At 45.6% G+C, this 22,078-nt stretch overlaps 1 protein-coding gene across 1 annotated transcript; it reads right to left on the reverse strand.

The window, feature by feature from the left end:
• Positions 1–848: 848 nt before the first annotated feature.
• LOC138667336 (oocyte zinc finger protein XlCOF6.1-like) lies at positions 849–19,812 on the reverse strand. Its single transcript, XM_069755570.1, has 3 exons — positions 19,716–19,812; positions 19,426–19,516; positions 849–2,001 (listed from the first exon to the last, which is right to left on the reverse strand). The coding sequence occupies exon 3, from the start codon at positions 1,850–1,852 to the stop codon at positions 1,109–1,111; it is 744 nt and encodes a 247-aa protein (XP_069611671.1). The 5' UTR covers positions 1,853–2,001; positions 19,426–19,516; positions 19,716–19,812; the 3' UTR covers positions 849–1,108.
• Positions 19,813–22,078: the final 2,266 nt, after the last annotated feature.

Here is a 22,078-nt window from a genome sequence, read left to right on the forward strand (position 1 = left end):
AGGAGTGCAACACAGAGCTCCTTCCCTCATCATCGTGGTCAGCTGTATTGGCTGATTGCCGGTACAGCTGACCTTGCGGTGAGAGGCGGGGGCCCACTGCTGGCACCGGGCCCCCTGCCTGCTCAGGGGCCCCATAGTGACTGGGCACCAGAGCAGGGAGATGGATTCTGCCTGCTCTGCCACAGAATGTAACTGTATCGGCGCAATGCAGTTACAGTAGCGTAGCTCTGGGTGGGCCCCCTCTGAGCTCCGGGCCCGGGGTGCCCGCACCCTCTGCCCCCCCGGTAGCTACGCTACTGGTGAGGTGATGTATACACACTCACTCTCCAAGCCTCTCATTTCTATGGGTTTCATCGTCCTCACCAAAGGCAACTCATCAGGAGACTATTTCATATTGACCTATATTCAAGCGAGAGTAGACAAAAAAAACTAAAATTATGTATCATGTTATCCAAAACAGTCAGAAAATCAGTCACATATTGGCAAATCCCAGACCTCAAACTATATACTTTGTAAGTTTATAAGCTAGTGTCAGGAATAGATGAGTCGCCTTTGGTGAGGACGATGAAACCCGTAGAAATGAGAGGCTTGGAGAGTATGTATATGTCACCTCACCCTATATACTGAACTGTGGGGTACATGTTTTTTCTATTAGTCACCTACTGACTAAGCTTCAGGGGGTGAATTGTGAATATAGTTTTACATTTGGAATTAATAAAGTTTAGTTTTATCCTTTTGTCAGCAAACATGAGGAATGACCAGAGACAACTGATTTCAGAAGATTCAATTGTGGTTAAAACTATTCCAACATTATGAACATAAAAAGGCTTCTCCTCTATGTGATGTCTCTGATGTTTATTAACAGTAGATTTCTAAGTAAAATATTTCGCCACATTACGAAAATGTAAAAGGCTTCTCCTCTGTGTGACTGCTCTGATGTCTAACAAGAAGCTCTTTCCATTTAAAACATTTCCCACATTCTGAACAGGAAAAAGGCTTCTCTACTGTGTGAGTTCTCTGGTGACTAACCAAAGCTGATTTCTGGTTAAAACATTTCCCACATTCTGAACAGGAAAAAGGCTTCTCTCCTGTGTGAGTTCTTTGGTGTCTAACAAGAAGCTGATTTCTGGTTAAAACATTTCCCACATTCTGAACAGGAAAAAGGCTTCTCTCCTGTGTGAGTTCTCTGATGTTGATAAAGGTTTGCATTCCATTTAAAATTTTTCCCACATTCTGAACAGGAAAAAGGCTTCTCTACTTTGTGAGTTCTCTGGTGACTAACCAATTCTGATTTCTGGGTAAAACATTTCCCACATTCTGAACAGGAAAAAGGCTTCTCTCCTGTGTGAGTTCTTTGGTGTCTAACAAGAAGCTGTTTCCATGTAAAACATTTCCCACATTCTGAACAGGAAAAAGGCATCTCCCCTGTGTGAGTTCTATGGTGCTTAACCAAATCTGATTTCTTGATAAAACATTTCCCACATTCTGAACAGGAAAAAGGCTTCTCCCCCGTGTGAGTTCTATGGTGCATAACAAGCAGTAATTTATATGCAAAACATTTTCCACATTCTGAACAGGAAAAAGGCTTCTCCCCTGTGTGAGATCTATGGTGATTAACCAAAGAATATTTCTGGATAAAACAGTTTCCACATACTGAACATGAAAAAGGCTTCTCCCCTGTGTGAGTTCTTTGGTGTATAACAAAATGTGATTTCTTGTTAAAACATTTCCCACATTCTGAACATGAAAATGACTTCTTTGCTTTAGGAGCAGTTTGATTTTTAATGGCTCTTTTGTGACTTTGATTTTCCTTAGTAGTCAGTAATGAATCAGAAGATGGGACCTGTTTCATAGGATCAGATGACAGATCTTTGCCGTGAATGGATGACAATATATCTGGAGTAACGGCATTCACTTCAGTTGTATCTTGTGGGATCTCAAGATCATCAGATATTAAAATTGAAGATGTCAGCTGTCCCTCTGATCTCCTGGCACAGTCATCTGCTAAGATAATAAACAATTATTTTTTAATAAAATATCCTTGAGTTTTATTTTTTTGATCATTTCTACTTAAACTGTCCATAAAAATGGCAAGCTATGTAAAAAAAACTTTAATTGCACTATGTAACAATTATTTTTTTTGCCTGGGTAGACAGTGTGTTTTCTTAACCATAAAACAAATAGAAAATAGTTGTTCCAACAAAACTTTGCTTCTGTGATCAAGACAACGAAATTTTGAAATTTTTCTGTTTTCGGTAAAAATCTCGATTCTTATTCAATACTGAGTAGTCTTCTAGAATATTCTTGAACTGCTAGAATTGTGCAGAGCTTTCTACAATTTTCCAGAATTATCTAGAAAATTCTAGAAACTTTTAGAACTTTCAAGAATATTCTAGGACTGTTCAATAGTAGTCATGCAAGTATAAAAGCACAGATGACTCGAACCAACATTTCGGTTTGTTATTGCTGAGTAAGAGAATAACGAATCGTAAAGAGCAATTATTTTTTTAGATGGCATCAAGAGGTTGTTTGCGCCAAGCAGATGCATTTTGCTACGTGAGTGGACAATTTATAAAGACAAGAGCGAGAAAGTATTCCATGAAAGCATGTCGTAAGATGTGCGAGGCCTACAATGCATATTTCGGCATGCCTGTCTGGGATCATGACAAGTCCTGGGCACCTCATTTCACATGCGAATATTGCAAGAAATCTCTTGAAGGTAATGTAAGGTAATTGCTGCTTGTTTAGATGGCAGTGCTTTATTTTGTAGAATTTCAATGATTTAGATCTAGTACAGTTTAAGGAGTTTCAATTGACAACATTTTTACATATGTCAATGCACTATAGTAAAATATGTATTAAGTGATGTGTAAAATTTCATGCTTTTAAATTTATATAATTAATTATATCTGCTATGTTACAGTTTGGTACAGGGAAGAAAAGAGCCATGAAGTTTGCTATCCCGTGTATTTGGCGGCAACCGACAAACCACTCAAGCAACTTCTACCTCTGCATGTTGGATCCTGCCAAACGTCGCACAGCAAAGAATGCGCCTCAAATCGTCTATCCAGACATTACTTCTTCCATGGCCCCAGTATCGCACTGCCCTGAGATACCAGTTCCATCTTCCCCGAAGAGGGATCAGCCATTTTCAGGAAAAAAGCAGCAAGTCGGACAGCGAGGAAGATATTGGAGAGCAAGATTACGTTTTCATAGATGCGGTTGAGGAGAGAAGGACATACTTTCCTAACCAGAAAGACGTCAATGATCTAATCAGAGACCTTCGTCTTACCAAGTCCAATGCTGAGCTTCTGACATCCAGGCTCAAGCAGTGGACCTTGTTGGATGAAAGTGTGCAAGCCACAGATCAAAGAAAGCATCACCAAACATTTTCCAACTTCTTCTGTTGAGAATATGGGTTGTGCTTCTGCAACAATGTGGCCGGTCTTTTTGAGGCTATAGGTATCACTTATAACCCGAGTGAATGGCGCCTATTCATAGACAGTTCCTCCCGGAGCCTCAAAGCCGTGCTGCTTCACAACAGAAACTACTACTTGTCTTTCCCTATGGCTCACTCTTTGTATCTCAAAGAGGACTACACCAGTACATACAGTCATGGCCAAAAGTATTGACACCCCTGCAATTCTGTCAGATAATACTCATTTTCTTCTTGAAAATGATCGCAAACACAAATTATTTGGTATTATTATCTTCATTTAATTTGTCTTAAATGAAAAAAAACACAAAAAGAATTGTCCTAAAGTCAAATTTGACCAAACATAAAAAGGGGTGGACAAAAGTATTGGCACTGTTCAAAAAATCATGTGATGCTTCTCCAATTTGTGTAATTAACAGCTCCTGTAACTTACCTGTGGCACCTAAGTTGGCAAAAATTAAATCACACTTGCAGCCAGTTGACATGGATTAAAGTTGACTCAACCTATGTCCTGTGTCCTTGTGTGTACCACATTGAGCATAGAGAAAAAGAAAGAAGACCAAAGAACTGTCTGAGGACTTGAGAAACCAAATTGTGAGGAAGCATGAGCAATCTCAAGGCTACAAGTCTATCTCCAAAGACCTGAATGTTCCTGTGTCTACCGTGCACAGTGTCATCAAGAAGTTTAAAGCCCATGGCACTGTGACAAACCTCCCTAGATGTGGACGGAAAAGAAAAATTGACAAGAGATTTCAACGCAAGATTGGGATAGATGTTGGATAAAGAACCTCGACTAACATCCAAACAAGTTCAAGCTGCCCTGCAGTTCGAGGGTACAACAGTGTCAACCCGTACTATCCATCGGCGTCTGAATGAAAAGGGACTGTATGGTAGGAGACCCAGGAAGATCCCACTTCTTACCACCCGAGACATAAAAAAGCCAGGCTGGAGTTTGCCAAAACTTACCTGAAAAAGCCTAAAATGTTTTGGAAGAATGTTCTCTGGTCAGATGAGACAAAAGTAGAGCTTTTTGAGCAAAGGCATCAGCATAGAGTTTACAGGAGAAAAAAAAGGCATTCTAAGAAAAGAACACGGTCCCTATAGTCAAACATGGCGGAGGTTTCCTGATGTTAAGGGGTTGCTTTGCTGCCTCTGGCACTGGACTGCTTGACCGTGTGCATGGCTTTATGAAGTTTGAAGACTACCAACAAATTTTGCAGCATAATGTAGGGCCCAGTGTGAGAAAGCTGGGTCTCCCTCAGAGGTCATGGGTCTTCCAGCAGGACAATGACCCAAAACACACTTCAAAAAGCACTAGAAAATGGTTTGAGAGAAAGCACTGGAGACTTCTAAGGTGGCCAGCAATGAGTCCAGACCTGAATCCCTTAGAAGACCTGTGGAGAGTTCTAAAAATGGCAGTTTGGAGAAGGCACCCTTCAAATATCAGGGACCTGGAGCAGTTTGCCAAAGAAGAATGGTCTAAAATTCCAGCAGAGCATTGTAAGAAACTCATTGATGGTTACCGGAAGCGGTTGGTCGCAGTTATTTTGGCTAAAGGTTGTGCAACCAAGTATTAGGCTGAGGGTGCCAATACTTTTGTCTGGCCCATTTTTGGAGTTTTGTGTGAAATGATCAATGTTTTGCTTTTTGCTTCATTCTCTTTTGTGTTTTTTCATTTAAGACAAATTAAATGAAGATAATAATACCAAATAATTTGTGTTTGCAATCATTTTCAGGAAGAAAATGAGTATTATCTGACAGAATTGCAGGGGTGTCAATACTTTTGGCCATGACTGTATATGTTGCTGAGTGCCTTGAAGTATGATGACTATGGATGGGAGGTCATCGGAGACTTTAAAATGGTGGTATTCCAGATGGGCCTTCAAGGCAGTTTCACAAAATTTCCTTTGCCTCTGGGACAGCCGTGACACTAAGGCACACTATCACAGAAAGGACTGGCCACAGCGGACCGAGTTCTCTGTGGGGAAGAGCAACATCAAGTGGGAGCCGCTGATGGAACCTCTGAAGGTGCTGATGCCACCACTGCACATCAAGTTAGGCCTCATCAAGCAATTTGTCACGGCTCTTGACAAGGAGTCAGCAGCTTCAACTACCTCCAAGGTCTCTTTCCAAAGCTGTCAGAGGCAAAGGTCAAGGCTGCTATCTTCGTCGGACTGCAAATCAGGAAGATCATAGAATGTGATGAGTTTGCCAAGCTGCTGAACAGGACAGAGAAAACAGCTTGGAACAGTGTCGTTGCAGTGGTTCATGGCTTCCTGGGTTATCACAAGGCTGAAAACTATGTGCAGTTGGTTCAGACTCTCATAAAGAATTACGCCATAATGGAATGCAGAATGTCTCTCAAAGTCCATATCCTTGACGCTCATCTTGACAAGCTCAAGGAGAACATGAGAACTCAGAGGAGCAAGGCGAGTGCTTTCATCAAGATATATTGGACCTTCAACGTTGTTACCAAGGACAGTATAACAAAAACATGATGGGGGACTACATTTGGGGGCTTCTTTGAAAAAGCGATTTGCAGTACACTCACATATCTAGAACTTCCACTTATTTCTGAACCGTTGAGAGTGTTTTGACTGTCTTTGTCTATTTACCATGCAAGTTTTGTTTTTTTATCAGACCGAATGAATGGAAATATAATTTCCTTTTTTGTCAAAATAAATATAACATTTTTCTAGGCTGTGGTCATAAAATCAAAGTTTGTGCTGAATGTAGTCGTTTTTCATAAGCAGTTGAAATATTACACTTGGAAGCCAGGAACAAAAATTGTGTTGCATGGTGTTATTTAACAAGACAATGACTGTTCAATGTCTAATAGAAAACTTTGTTGGATGAACCAGTAGTGCGTGGTGTTCAACTCTTTGTTCATTCTGCCTCCAAATATTGAATAAAAAGAAACCAATCAATGTTATGTAGGCAAAATTAATATCAATTCTCATCTCACAAAAAACAAATCCCCACTCAGGTCCATCATCTGTCAATGGAAAAACAGAGGTTTCCACACTATTAGTGGCTCAAAGGTTGTTGAAAAGTAACAGAGTTTATATAAACCAATCCAGAAAAATCCGCTCTCACTTCTGAGTCTTGCAGTGTGCTCACACAACATTTAGGATCCCTGTATTTAGCAATATTATATAGTGAGAAGAATCCACTTAATTTGTGGTGTGTGTCTCCTGGAGCACAATCTGGGCACTATGTGCTGGGTAATAAAATTGCCAATGTGTAAGTTTCACTCTCCAACGTCCACTGCGTGTTAATTTCCGGAAAGTGGCTGTGGAGTCAAAATATTAATTCCTCCTGCACACACGTGGTCTTAAAAGGAACCTGTCACCCCGTTTTGTGAGATTGAGCAATAAATACTGTTAAATAGGGCCTGCGCTGTGTGTTCCTATAGTGTATGTAGTGTACCCCGATTCCCCACCTATGCTGAGAAATAACTTACCAAAGTCGCCGTTTTCGCCTGTCAATCAGGCTGGCCAGGTCGGGAGGGCGTGGTGACATCGCTGGTTCTTCCTCAGCTTTACGTTGGTGGCGTAGTGGCGTAGTGGTGAACAAGCAGCGCGCGATCTGCGCTGTCATCCCTTTCGTCGGGATGCCGCACGTGCGCATTAGAGATCGCGGCGGCCATTTTCCCAAAGCCGAGTTTGCATCTCGGCTTTGGGAAAATGGCCGCCGCGATTTCTAATGCGCACGCGCGGCATCCCGCGGCCATTTTCCTGAAGCCCCGTGCAGCAGAGCACTCGATCTGCGCACGCGCGGCCCCAGGAAGATGGCCGCCCCCACCGACGAAAGGGATGACAGCGCAGGGGTCACAGGTTCCCTTTAATTGTTTAATGACAGAAAAACCCACAATGGTCACAGAAATAACTTGAATCTGACAAAAGTATTAATAAATAAATAATCTATGAAAATGAACAAATGAAAGTCAGACATTGCTTTTCAACCAAGCTTCCACAGAATTAAAAAAAAAAAAAACCTCATGAAATAGGCCTGGACAGAAATGATGGTACCCTTAACTTAATATTTTGCTGCACAACCTTTTGAGGCAATCACTGCGATCAAACAATTCCTGTAACTGTCAATGAGACTTCTGCACCTCTCAACAGGTATTTTGGCCCACTCCTGAGGAGCAAACTACTCCAGTCGTCTCGTGTCTGAAGGTTACATTTTCCAGACGGCATGTTTCAGCTCTTTTCAAAGATGTTCAATAGGATGTATGTCAGGGCTCATAGAAGGCCACTTCAGAATAGTCCAATGTTTTCCTCTTAGCCATTCTTGGGTGCTTTTAGCTGTGTGTTTTGGGTCATTATCCTGTTGCAAGACCCATAACCTACGACTAAGACCAAGCTTTCTGACACTAGGCAGCACATTTCTATCTAGAATCCCTTGAAAGTGTTTAGATTGCATTGTACATTAGCAAAGAAGAAAAAGGCAGCACTCACCGATCATCCGAGACAGGTAAATTTATTCACACATGGTTAAAATCTTCACGGCCGGGGGTGCTGTACAATGAGAGCGGCAAGCCTGACGGCCGTTTCGCGCCTGATGGACGCTTCTACGGGTTAGTCAAACGCGCAAAACGGCCGTCGTCAGGCTTGCCGCTCTCATTGTACAGCACCCCCGGCCGTGAAGATTTTAACCATGTGTGAATAAATTTACCTGTCTCGGATGATCGGTGAGTGCTGCCTTTTTCTTCTTTGCTAATGTACAAGTCTACGTGGATGTCTGGCACAGCACCCGAGATCTGCAGATCTGACTTACAGTGCAGATGAGCAGTTTCCACTAAGATTAGTAGGCGGTGGTGCGGTCTATTTGTTCTCTCACACTACTGGATAGCCCTTTAGATTGCATTGTACCCTGCACACAGATTCTAAACACCCTGTGCCAGATGCAGTAAAGCGGCCCCAGAACATAACAGAGCCTCCTCCTTGTTTCACAGTAGGGACAGGGTTCTTTTCTTGATATGCTTTATTTTTCCGTCTGTGAACACAGAGCTGATGTGCCTTGACAAAAAGTTCAATTTTTTTCTCATCTGTCCATAGGACATTCTCCCAGAAGCTTTGTGGCTTGTCAACATGTAGCTTGGAAAATTTCAGTTTGGCTTTTTTATGATTTTTTTTCAACAATGGTGTCCTCCTTGGTTGACTCCTATGAAGTCCACTTTGCCTCATACAATGATGGATGGTGCGATCTGACTCTGATGTTCCTTGAGCTTGAAGTTCACGTTTAATCTGTTTAGAAGTTTTTCTGGGCTCTTTTGTTACCATTCGTATTATCTGTCTATTTGCCATCAATTTTCCTCCTGCGGCCATGTCCAGGGAGGTTGGCTACGGTACCATGGATCTTACATTTCTGAATAATATGTGCAACTGTAGTCACAGGAACATCAAGCTGCTTGGAGATGGTCTTATAACTTTTACCTTTAACATGTTTGTCTATAAGTTTCTTTCTAATCTCCTGAGACAACTCTTTCCTTTTCTTCCTCTGGATTAAAAACCCTGTAGCAGAGGGGGAGGTATGTCAGTGTTGGTTTGGAAGCAAACAGAGAAGTTGTCTACAGAGCTCATTATGTGTGGAGCAACACATGGGCAAAAGGAACTGACACCCTGTGTCCCAGGCTGTCTTGTGTTGCCAGGCTGCAATCCGGAGGATGGCGTGAAGTGCACGGCGTAAGTAAAGAGACATGGAATCGGTGGGCGGTCGCCCCAGGGAAACTGGACAAAGGGAAGTCTGGCCTGTGCAGGGACTGCAAAGTAAAGCCTGTTACTGTGTATTTCTAATGGATTGTGTGAAGAAGCTGTGTACTGTACATCTTCCTTTGGCCTGGATGAAGAAGCCATTTAATGTGTATTGCTAATAGACTGTGTGAAGTGACACAATAAAGAAACGTTTTGTTTGAACTTGCTTGGGTCACTACCGTTTCACTGTGTATGGACCTACCGCTGCATCACAGTATAGATTATAACCCTCAGTGAATTAATTTATAAAATAGAATCACTTTATGAGGATTTCGACTATTCTGGTTTTCTGTCATTTAGTCATATTAGGGCTTCTGCATGTTACGGCCGCTACTCACTTTTGCGGCTCCGTCCCTGGCTCTCGGTGCGCCTCTCCTTCCGCCGGTGCTGCGGCTTCCTCCTCGGCGTCGCGAACTCCCGCCTTCAGTGCGCGCTCCCGCTGTCCTACTGCTGGTGGGCGGCGCGCTCGTTCCCGGCACCTTGTCTAGCTTCTGTGCAGGTGCGCAGGGATTCACAGCTGACGCTGATCCTCTGTTTCCGGATACCTTCTGTCTCGGCCAATCCTGGGTAGGTTTGGGGTATTTCAGGCCACCTCCACTGTTAGGAGGTGCCTGAGTATCATTTGCTATTTGCTTCTGTCTCTGGCCCTTCTGCTTTGTGCTACTGTGCTTCACTCAGCTCCAAGTGTTACTCCTTTGCTCTCGCCCTTTTGCTCGCCACTTTCCCGTTTCTTTTGGTGCTTTCTCTTCCTCTGTTCCGCTACTGTTCCAGTCTTTCTTCAGCTCTAGCTAGTCGTCCTCTTCCATTCTCCGTTGCCATTAGTCCCTCCGCCTCCGTTCCGTTACTCCAGTTTGTGTCTTTTTCTTTGTCCTCCGGAGCCGTCCCTCTTGGTATCTGCTACCGTGGATTAGCGACCTCTGGGCCTGCTCCTGACAGTCCCTGTATAGGGGTTGGTTACCATTAGGTCTGCTCGCCCAGGGGTAGGTCTCTTCCACGGTCCAGAGGGTCCACTCTCTTTTCACCTTGAACGTAATAGAATACTCAGGCCATGGACCCCGCAGGTGCCGCGTTTTCGGCTCAGAAAGAATTGGCGCATCTGCGCGATAATCAGCAGCGCATCATGTCTTTCTTAAAAGCCTTGGAGACTCGTCTGACCGCTCTACAAACCACCGACCCAGCTAATGCTTCTCAAATTGCGGGTCTGCAGCAAGAGCTCTCCCAGCAGCGTGATACACAGACACGCATGCTTTCTTATATGGCCTCTATTGATGACCGTTTATTTAACTTGCAGTCGCTCTCCGCTCAGGTAGCCCCTCAGGATCCTAATTCTACGGTTTCACCCCATCCGCCACCTCGCTTAGGCAAACCTCCCATGTATAACGGGGATCCTAAACTCTGTAGGGGATTCCTAAACCAGTGCCGTCTCCACTTCGAACTCCTCCCTCAGCAATATCCTACCGATAGAGCCAAGGTGGCTTTTATTGTGTCTCATTTAGAGGGAGAGGCTCTGGCTTGGGTCAATCCCTTGTGGGAGCGGGATGATCCCATAGTTTCTCAGTTAGTTATTTTTCTTGAGACTTTCTGCCGAGTTTTTGACGAGCCCGGACGCTTAGCTTCCACAACCGAGTCGCTTTTCAACCTACAACAGGGCTCTCAAACAGTTGGTCAGTATGCCATCCGCTTTCGCACCCTAGCCTCTGAGCTTGGGTGGAAAAATGAGGCTTTGGTAGGTGCGTTCTGGCGAGGCCTGTCCTCTCGGATAAAAGATGAGTTGGCAGGAAGAGATACCCCAACCTCTTTAGAGGATCTTATAGCCTTGTCTACACGCATAGACCTGCGCTTCCAAGAGTGAACTCGTGAGTCCATAAGAGAGAGGAGGTCCGTTCGCTCTTTACCCTCCGTTCGCAGGTCAGGGAGCCCACGGCCCCTGTTGTCTTCTACTGCATCCGTACCAGAGCCTATGCAAGTAGATTGCATCAAATTGGCTGAGCAACGTCGTCAGGAGAGACGTTCCCAGGGACTCTGTTTCTACTGCGGTAGTGCTTCGCATTTACTACGATCTTGCCCTGAGAGACCGGAAAACTCCTCCGCCTAGGACAGGTAAGAGAGGCCTCCCTAGGTGATTCTGATCCCTCTCAACCCCTGTTTCTGTCCGTCTTGCTTATTTTTAAACTGAAGCGTTTTTCCGAGGTAAAGTATGTGGATTCGGGTGCGGCAGGCAACTTTATCAGCCTTGAGGCGGTTCGGAGGCTTCGCGTTCCAGTGCTCTCTTTGGATTCTCCTCGTTTGATCGCCTCCGTAGATGGAAGACCTTTGCAAGACGCCATCACCCTGGTAACGGAAGAAATTGAACTTCAGATCGGAGCCTTACATCAGAGATCTCTTTCTACGTTCTCCCTAACCTCACCCATGCTCTACTGCTTGGGTTACCATGGCTCCGAACTCATGAACCTACTCTTGACTGGCGTTCGGGTGACGTGCTTCGTTGGGGTTCTTCTTGTCATAGACAATGCCTGCAATCAGTTCGTCCTGTTTCTCCACCTCCGGCAGTTTCCGTTCCCTCTGATCTACCTTCTCCATACTGGTCGTTCTTAGATGTTTTCGATAAAAAGGAGGCCGAGAGCCTTCCTCCACATCGTGCCTATAATTGTCCTATCGAGCTTCTCCCCGGTTCCACCCCACCTAGGGGGAGAATTTATCCACTATCTCCGGCTGAGACCAAAGCCATGTCTGAATACATTCAAGAGAACTTATCTAAGGGTTTCATTCGTAAGTCTTCGTCTCCCGCAGGTGCGGGATTCTTCTTCGTCAAAAAGAAGGACGGTTCACTTAGACCTTGCATCGACTACAGAGGGTTGAACAACATCACGGTCAAGAACAAGTACCCTCTACCTCTCATCCCTGAGCTCTTTGATCGTCTCAGAGGGGCGCAAATTTTCACCAAGTTACACCTTCGTGGAGCTTATAATCTTGTCCGAATCCGCGCCGGTGATGAATGGAAAACCGCTTTTAATACTCTAGACGGCCATTATGAATACTTGGTCATGCCATTCGGCCTCTGTAATGCTCCCGCAGTCTTCCAAGAATTCGTTAATGACATTTTTAGAGACCTTCTCTATTTCTGTGTTGTGGTATATTTAGACGACATCCTGGTGTTCTCAGCAGATTTGCCGTCCCACAGAAGAAGTGTTCGCCTGGTCCTGCAGCGGCTAAGAGAGAACCGTCTTTACGCTAAATATGAGAAATGTCTATTCGAACAAACTTCTTTGCCCTTTCTTGGATATATTGTTTCGGATTCCGGCCTCAAGATGGACCCTGAGAAAGTGAATACCATTCTCAATTGGCCACGTCCCCATGGAATAAAAGCCATCCAGCGGTTTGTGGGATTTGCCAACTACTACAGGCAGTTCATTTCTCATTTCTCCTCAACTATTCGGCCTCTTTCTGCTCTCACCCACAAAGGTTCCAACCCGAAAACTTGGACCCCGGAGGCCGAGAATGCCTTTTTGCTCTTGAAACAGTCCTTTTCCTCCGCTCCAGTGTTACACCATCCTGAGATTAACAAGCCAATCGTTCTCGAGGTGGACGCCTCCTCCACGGGGGCTGGAGCAGTTCTCTCCCAAAGGTCCTCAGTGGGTCATCTGGTTCCTTGCGGATTCTTTTCCAAGACGTTTTCTGCATCTGAACGTAATTATACCATTGGAGACCGAGAACTCTTGGCTATTAAATTAGCCCTAGAGGAATGGAGGCATCTTCTCGAAGGAGCAGTTCATCCATTCGTAATTTTCTCTGACCACAAGAATTTGGCCTACCTTCAGACCGCGCAAAGACTAAATCCACGGCAGGCTCGTTGGTCTCTGTTCTTTGCTCGCTTCGATTTCGAGCTTCGTTTTCGGCCCGGCGACAAAAATGTCAAAGCAGACGCTCTGTCCAGGCTTTCGCAGCCGGAAGACTTGGACGAAGAACCAGCACATATTTTGGATCCCTGCAAGATCATCACGGTGGCCTGTCCCCCTCCTAGTAAGACACTGGTGGCTGAAAACGACAGAGAGAGAGAGCTCTTCATTGGGGACATTCCTCTAAATTAGCAGGCCATGCAGGGATAAAGAAGACCTTCCTTCTCATCTCTTGCTACTATTGGTGGCCTTCGTTGCGTCTTGATATTAAAGACTTTGTCGCCTCCTGTCCTTCCTGTGCTAAATACAAAGTTCCAAGACAGTTACCTCATGGAGGTCTGCTTCCTCTTCCAGTACCTTCTAGTCCGTGGCAGCACATCGCCATGGACTTCATTACCGACTTACCAAATTCCTCTGGTTGTACAGTCATCCTTATGGTAGTAGATCGGTTTTCCAAGATGGCTCATTTTGTACCCCTGCCTGGTTTACCTTCAGCTCCAGAATTGGCGAAGATCTTCATTTCTAATATCTTCAAACTTCATGGTTTTCCTCAAAACATTGTGTCCGACAGAGGGGTACAGTTTACTTCGCATTTTTGGAGGGCACTATGCAAACTCCTGAAGATTTCTTTAGATTTTTCATCTGCCTATCACCCTCAGACTAATGGTCAAGCTGAACGAACAAATCAGATCGTGGCTACTTATCTTCGTCATTTCTCTAACGCCCATCAGGATGATTGGGTTAACCTTCTGCCATGGGCTAAGTTTGCCTATAATAACCATTCCAATGAGTCTTCTGCTAAGTCTCCATTTTTTATCGTGTTCGGACAACATCCTAATATGCCTCTCCCGATCTCCTCTACGTCTGGAGTACCGGCAGCAGATACTTTGACTTCGGACTTTTCGTCTGTTTGAGGACAAGTTAAAAGCGCTCTCGATAAGGCATCTGTGAGGATGAAGAGATTTGCCGACAAGAGGCGATTGGATATTTCTCCGTTTCTACCCGGCGACAAAGTCTGGCTCTCCTCACGTTACATTAGACTCAAGATACCTTCCTGCAAGCTTGGTCCTCGCTACATCGGTCCCTTTGAGGTTCTGAGTCGAGTCAACGATGTCGCTTACAAGCTGAAGTTGCCTGCTTCGCTCCATGTTCCCAATACCTTCCATGTGTCCCTACTCAAACCGGTTACGTTTAATCGCTTTCACCCTTCTTCCTGCGCCTCTCCTCAGCCTGCCTGTGCTGATAATATCTTTGAGGTGAGGGATATTTTAGCTATGAAGAGGGTTCGTGGGAGAAAATTTTTCTTGGCGGATTGGAAGGGGTTTGGTCCTGAGGAGAGATGGTGGGAGCCTCTGGAGAATATCAATGCACCTCACCTTCTAAACAAATTTCTCTCCAGTTTTGGAAGGGGGGATTTTAAGGAGGGGGGTACTGTTACGGCCGCTACTCACTTTTGCGGCTCCGTCCCTGGCTCTCGGCGCGCCGCTCCTTCCGCCGGTGCTGCGGCTTCCTCCTCGGCGTCGCGAACGCCCGTCTTCAATGCGCGCTCCCGCTGTCCTACTGCTGGTGGGTGGCGCGCTCGTTCCCGACACCTTGTCTAGCTTCTGTGCAGGTGCGCAGGGATTCACAGCTGACGCTGATCCTGTTTCCGGATACCTTCTGTCTCGGCCAATCCTGGTTAGGTTCGGGGTATTTCAGGCCACCTCCTCTGTTAGGAGGTGCCTGAGTATCATTTGCTATTTGCTTCTGTGTTGTGAATTCTGTGGCAGAGCTCCCTCCTGTGGTCACAAGTGGTACTTCGGCTGATTCTCTCTGGGAGCTTCCGTTTGTGGAGGAAAGTGGTACTGCTGCTTCTGAGTTTCCTCCCTCAGGTGATCTGGTGAGGTCGTTAGGTGCTTCTCTACTTAACTCCACCTAATGCTTTGATCCTGGCTTCCTGTCTATGTTCCAGTGTTGGACTTGTTTTTCCCTGGATCATTCCTGTGGCCTGCTGCTCTGCATAGCTAAGTTCTTCTTTGCTATTTGTTTGCTATTTTTTCTGTCCAGCTTGTCTAATTGTTTTGCTGGAAGCTCTGGGACGCAAAGGGTGTACCTCCGTGCCGTTAGTTCGGTACGGAGGGTCTTTTTGCCCCCTTTGCGTGGTTTTCTTTAGGGTTTTGTGTAGACCGCAAAGTTATCTTTCCTAACCTCGCTCTGTTAAGAAAGTCGGGCCTCACTTTGCTGAATCTATTTCATCCCTACGTTTGTCTTTTCATCTTTACTCATAGTCATTATATGTGGGGGGCTGCCTTTTCCTTTGGGGTATTTCTCTGAGGCAAGGTAGGCTTATTTTCTATCTTCAGGCTAGTTAGTTTCTCAGGCTGTGCCGAGTTGCATAGGCAGAGTTAGGCGCAATCCACGGCTGCCTCTAGTGTTGTTTGGAGAGGATTAGGGATTGCGGTCTGCAGAGTTCCCACGTCTCAGAGCTCGTTCTATGATTTTGGGTTATTGTCAGATCACTGTATGTGCTCTGACCTCCATGTCCATTGTGATACTGAATTGCCTTTCATAACACTTCTGTCTCTGGCCCTTCTGCTTTGTGCTACTGTGCTTCACTCAGCTCCAAGTGTTACTCCTTTGCTTCCGCCCTTTTGCTCGCCACTTTCCCATTTCTTTTGGTGCTTTCTCTTCCTCTGTTCCGCTCCTGTTCCAGTCTTTCTTCAGCTCTAGCTAGTCGTCCTCTTCCATTCTCCGTTGCCATTAGTCCCTCCGCCTCCGTTCCGTTACTCCAGTTTGTGTCTTTTTCTTTGTCCTCCGGAGCCGTCCCTCTTGGTTTCTGGTACCGTGGATTAGCGACCTCTGGGCCTGCTCCTGACAGTCCCTGTATAGGGGTTGGTTACCATTAGGTCTGCTCGCCCAGGGGTAGGTCTCTTCCACGGTCCAGAGGGTCCACTCTCTTTTCACCTTGAACGTAATACTGCATATGGTGCATCCAATCTCATCTGGGATCTGTTCCTGCTGTCCAGCTGGAGTAATCTGCTCCCTACTTCAGCCAATTGGAAAGTACCACACCCTACTAAAGCTCAAAGCACGTGGCCGGAATCTGCCAGAAACAGCGTTATCCTCCTCTGGTTCAGTCCTCTGTGCTCAGCTTGTGGCTTGTGTATTTGTTAACTGTGTGACCGTGGCCCGTTTACTGACTACTCGTGTCTTCTGAGACTGTATTCTGTCCTTCCGGTTCTGACCCAGCTACCTGACTATGCTTCTTGCCATCTAATACCACAGAATAGCAGGTAACACCATGGTCCAAGCCTGGGGGTCCCAGTGTAAGTCCAGATCCATGTAATGGTGTTAAAGGGGCGATGAGCAAGGCAATCCTTAGGATATGGAAAGCAGAGAAGATAGTGCCAAGCATGTTCATGGTGAAGATCTTTTGAGCTGCCAGTTGACCACGAACAGTGCTCCCAATACATTGTGTCTGCAAACTATTCCAGCTAGATCTGCATTCAAACAGCTAAATGGCGCTCCTTCCCTTCTGAACACGGCCATGTGCCCAGAGAGTAGTGTACAATCGTATGTAGGGTATTGTGAGAAGTTGGAAAATAATTTGTGAGATCCATTTGTTTTCTATTATCCTTTGTGAATAATTCCACAGTTATCACCACATAAAGTGACACACGTCAGATAGTAAAAATGGGGCCTGATTAAGAACACAAATCTGGCTGTGGGAAGAGGATAAATCAGAGGATTCTGGACTCTACTGTAATCAAAAACTGACTATAGACAATAACATCTACTGAAATGCTCACACTGAACAGTCTCCATCAGTAATAAATGAGCAGCTAGTGGTGAAACCTCTCTGGGGGAATTAGAGCACGGGGCTCGGTGACTTCACAATCTAAACTTTCAGAAGCTCCAATATTTTCTGTCAGATGAGTTTCAAGAAGAAATATTACACATTTAAAGAGAACTGTGTATAATAGTGCAGAGCGGAGATGTCTTAATGGGAACCTGTCAGCAGGATTGTGCTCAGTGACTACAGTCACTGTCAGGTCGGTGCCATTATACTGATTACACTGATACCTGATTATGAAATCCCTCTTGTGGTTGTTGTTTAATCTGTGTTTGAAGTTTTCAGTTAATGAAATTCTCGTGCTCTGGCGCGGGGCTGTGGGCGGGGCTTTATGTGGTGCTCTGGGGCGGGACTGTGGGCGGGGCTTTATGTGGTGCTCTGGGGCGGGACTGTGGGCGGGGCTTTATGTGGTGCTCTGATTACATATGCATCTGTATTGGCCTATGACAGGTTGCTGAACCCTCACTGACCTGCCTCCCATTTTTACATAATACATATAATAGCATTGATATTATTGTTGATAATGCCTATAATATTGTAGCTATTATGAGGCTTAGAAAGAAAATTACATCCAGCAAAATGTCACCGGCGATGGCGGAGACTGCGCAGTCTATAAGTAAGAGATAGATGCTACTGGACAGGCGCCCCTGGTGTCATTTTGCTGGATGTAATTTTATTCCTAAGCCTCCCAGTAGCCACAACATTATAGGCATTGTCAACAATAATATCAACACTATTATATACATTATGTAAAAATGGGGGTGGGTCAGTGATGGATCAGCGACCTGTCATAGGCCAATACAGATGAATATGTAATCAGCGCACCACATAAAGCCATGTCCTACACAGTAAATCCATCTGAAGGTGTTAAATACAGTTACAACCAGGAGCGCTGCTAATGCAGCCGCTCCCAACTGTAAAAGACTGGGGAATGAATAAAATGAAGGTAACAGGGCTTCGGTGACTAGTGGTGCCATCACCGAAGCTGTGCCCCCTGGTGGCGGAAACTAATAGGAACTGTAACTTGTGAATTTTTCTTAATATTTTCTCACGCTACAGTTAAAATGAGTTTATGCCACCAGGGGGCGCAGCTTCAATGACGTCACCGCAAGTCCCCGAAGCTCCGCCCCCGCATTTCATTCATTCTTTTACAGTCTTTTACAGTTAAGAGCAGTGGCATTAGCAGCGCTCTTGGCTGTAACTGTATTTAACCACTTCAGATTGATTTATAGCGTGGGACATGACAGCACGGCGGACAAGTATGGGATATTGATGTTTGTTTTTTTGGAATTTTTTTCAGGAGATTGAGGGTCTTCAGGTGGATTGAGGGTACAATAAATAATAATAAAACCCATTGTGTTTATTTCATAAAAATACGTTATTCTTAATGTGTGTGGTTTTTTAACCCTTTCAGACTAGTGGCTTAATAACTGATAGGTGTTTTTTTGACAACTCTCCATTATTAACCAGACTTAATGTCCCCTTACATTAGCAAGGTGACATTCTCCCTTATTACCCCATATCCCACTGCTACAGGGGAGTGGGAAGAGAGTGGCTAAGTGTCAGAATAGGCACATCTTACTGATGCTCCTTTTCTGGGGTGGCTGGGGGCAATAACCATGGTCCCTCTCTAGGCTATTAATATCTGCCCTCAGTCACTGGCTTTCCCACTCTAATGGCGTAAAAAAATTGCGCGGGAGCCCACGCCAGTTTTTTCCGTGATCTAACCCTTTATTTTAACATTTAGAGCTCCCAAATTTTGCACACACACACTACTAACATTATTAGTAAGGAATATGTAAAATATAATGGATATGAAATGGTTTACTGTATGTAAACCATGTCTCATATCCTGTCAGGTTCGGTAAGGACTTAAAAAAGCTGACAATTGAATTACCGGCTTTTATGCTATCTAGCGCTGTAGGAAATATGAATATATGTATATATATGTGTCTCACTGACATATATACAGTATATGTCCATGGATCCATTATATGTCCATTTTGCAAGCTGGTGAGAAAATCTCGCCATACGGATGCCATACAGAGGGTTAAATGCGCAAAATACGCAGCCACACCTTGCCTACGGATGACATACGGATCACTGTTCAGGGAACATTTCTGCATATCTCGTCTGTAAAAAACAGACCGTATTTTTATACGTTGTGTGTGACTCCAGCCTCACTCTGTATTCGGTGTGACTCTTTAAACGCGCACTTGGCCTATACTGGATCAGGTACAAGCAGTCATATAGATCTCGTTTTAAGGGATCACCCTCACACTAATACCAGGTGGTAGGTGGATCCTCCAGGTTGTAAGTTCTATAGAAAAGTGCTTTCAATGCCCAAAGTCATTAGAACAGTTTTGGGTGAAGGAGAATGTTGTGGTCTAGAGGTAAAATGGTGATCATGGTAATACGGCCGGACTACACCACTGATAAAGCAGCCACAGCCGGTGACTGAGAAGAATCTGTGACTTCTCTGCATTTAGTGGTTACTCTCACCTGGGTAGCCATATATAGGAATCTCCTCTTTATACCACTCATCCCCCCTCACATATGTCTCTGTAGTATTAATATGGGTAAGATCTTCACCCTGAAACAAATAATGTAAAAGTCACCGACAGATGGAGAAGTCCCATCTATGATCAGCTCTAATCCTGCCATCTCCACCATTCTCATTACACAAGTATAAAACATATTTATACTGGTGGGTAAAACAAGACTGAGCACAAGACCTTCACCGGCGTCTACACATCATAGGGGAGATCTCCTGACACCTTCTCTCCATCTACCTGATGGTCCTGAGGAGCATTGGGATCTTCTTGGTTACAGTCCTGTGGAAGAAGAGGATGGGGACATCTCTCTGGTGTTGTCCTCTTACTGGATAGATCTGGAGGAAACACATACAGGGAGTGAATTCATTCTTTACATACAGATAATTATAGGCCGTGTGTATTTAGTCCTGTCTATTACCTGGAGATGTGAGGGGCTGGGGAACCTCCATTATGACGTTCTTGTACAGATCTCTGTGTCCTTCTAAATACTCCCACTCCTCCATGGAGAAATAGACAGCGACATCCTGACACCTTATAGGAACCTGACACATACAATGATACCGTCATCCCCCCAATCCCTTCATAGTGTTACTGTATAATGTCCCAGCATTCCCAGCAGTGTCACCTCTCCAGTCAGCAGCTCAATCATCTTGTAGGTGAGTTCTAGGATCTTCTGGTCATTGATGTCCTCATGGATCAGGGGGTGAGGTGGAGGCCCCGTGATTGGGCTCAGGGGTCTTCCCCATCCCTCAGACACAGGGTCCTGACAGCGATCACTAGAGGTCTTCTTCACCACTGTGTAATCCTGGTAATGGAGAGACACATTAATAAATCTCACTACAGACATTTCCAGAGCCCTCACCTCTCCAGTTCTGTCCATCTGTTATTGCCATAGATAAGAACCAGCTGTTTCCAGCCAGCTAACGCTCGGCACGCTCATTGCTATCTAATTAACGCTGCTGGTGATTAAACTAAAGTAAATGATGACAACATTCAATAGCGCTTACGCAGGTGGTAAATTAACTTAAAATGAAGTTAATAACAGTGTGGGGACGGAGCCTCATGTGGTAATGTGTGTGGACGGAGCCTCGTGTGGTAATGTGGAGGGACGGAGCCTCATGTGGTAATATGTGTGGACGGAGCCTCGTGTGGTAATGTGTGGGGACAGAGCCTCGTGTGGTAATGTGTGGGGACGGAGCTTCGTGTGGTAATGTGGGGGGATGGAGCCTCGTATGGTAATGTGGGGGGACGGAGCCTCATGTGGTAATGTGGGGGGACGGAGCTTTGTGTGGTAATGTGTGGGGACGGAGCTTCGTGTGGTAATGTGGGGTGACGGAGCCTCGTGTGGTAATGTGTGGGGACGAATCCTCGTGTGGTAATGTGGGGGGATGGAGCCTCGTATGGTAATGTGGGGGGACGGAGCCTCGTGTGGTAATGTGGGGGGACGGAGCCTCGTGCGGTAATTTGTGGGGACGGAGCTTCGTGTGGTAATGTGGGGGGACAGAGCATCGTGTGGTAATGTGCGGGGAGGGAGCCTCATGTGGTAATGTGGGGGGATGGAGCCTCATGGTGTGGTAATGTGGTGAGGGGGGGATTATCTGTGGTGATGTGGTGGGGGGCGGGATTATGTGTGGTGATGTGGTGGGGGGGCGGGGTGATGTGGTGGGGGCAGGATTATGTGTGGTGATGTGGTGGTGGAATGGGTTTATGTGTGGTAATGGGGTGGGGGCGTTATTATGTGTGGTGATGTGGTGGGGCGGGATTATGTGTGGTAATGTGGTGGGATTATCTGTGGTAATGTGGTGGGGGTGGGATTATGTGTGGTATTGTGGTGGGGGTGGGATTATCTGTGGTAATGTGGTGGGGGGCGGGATTATGTGTGGTGATAGGCTGGATTATGTTTGGTGATGTGGTGGGGGGCGGGATTGTGTGTGGTGGGGGGGCGGGATTATGTGGTAACATGGTGGGGAGCGAGATTATGTGTGGTAGTGTGGTCAGGGGCGGGATTATGTGTGGTGATGTAGTGGGGGGCAGGATTATGTGTGGTGATGTGGGGGGCGGGATTGTGTGTGGTAATGGGGTGGGGGAGGGATTATGTGTGGTGATGGGGGCGGGATTATGTGTGGTGTTGGGGCGCGGGATTATGTGTGATGATGTGGTGGGGGGTGGGATTATGTGTGGTGATGTGTTGTGGGCGGGATTGTGTGTGGTAATGTGGTGGGGGGGCGGGATTGTGTGTGGTAATGGGGTGGGAGGCGGGATTAGGTGTGGTGATGTGGTGGGAGGCGGAGCTACTGTGCAGGGGGGGATTAGCGAGTAATCACGATGCCTGTTATATATATAGATGATGTATTGTGACGTCATCAGAATCTCTCACCTCTCCAGTAAGCCGGAAGAGGATCTCTAGGGTGAGGTGTAATATCCTCTCCGCCATCTTGTCTCTGTCCATATCCATCATTGAGGCTTCAACAAAAACCCTGGCAGTTTAACCACTTGCTGCTGTGAAAAGCAAACATGGCATCTATGAAAGGTTTAAAGTGAAAAACATCATAGTTTCAGCAACAAGAAATATCCATCACTATATGGAAAGCAGAGTCACT

The sequence above is a fragment of the Ranitomeya imitator genome, chromosome 2 (assembly GCF_032444005.1).
Source record: "Ranitomeya imitator isolate aRanImi1 chromosome 2, aRanImi1.pri, whole genome shotgun sequence".
Classification (NCBI taxonomy): Eukaryota; Metazoa; Chordata; class Amphibia; order Anura; family Dendrobatidae; genus Ranitomeya; species Ranitomeya imitator.

What these genes read in the sequence shown, in the direction of transcription:
- LOC138667336 (XM_069755570.1), bottom strand. Translation starts at nt 1,852, where the DNA reads ATGAAACAGGTCCCATCTTCTGATTCATTACTGACTACTAAGGAAAAT.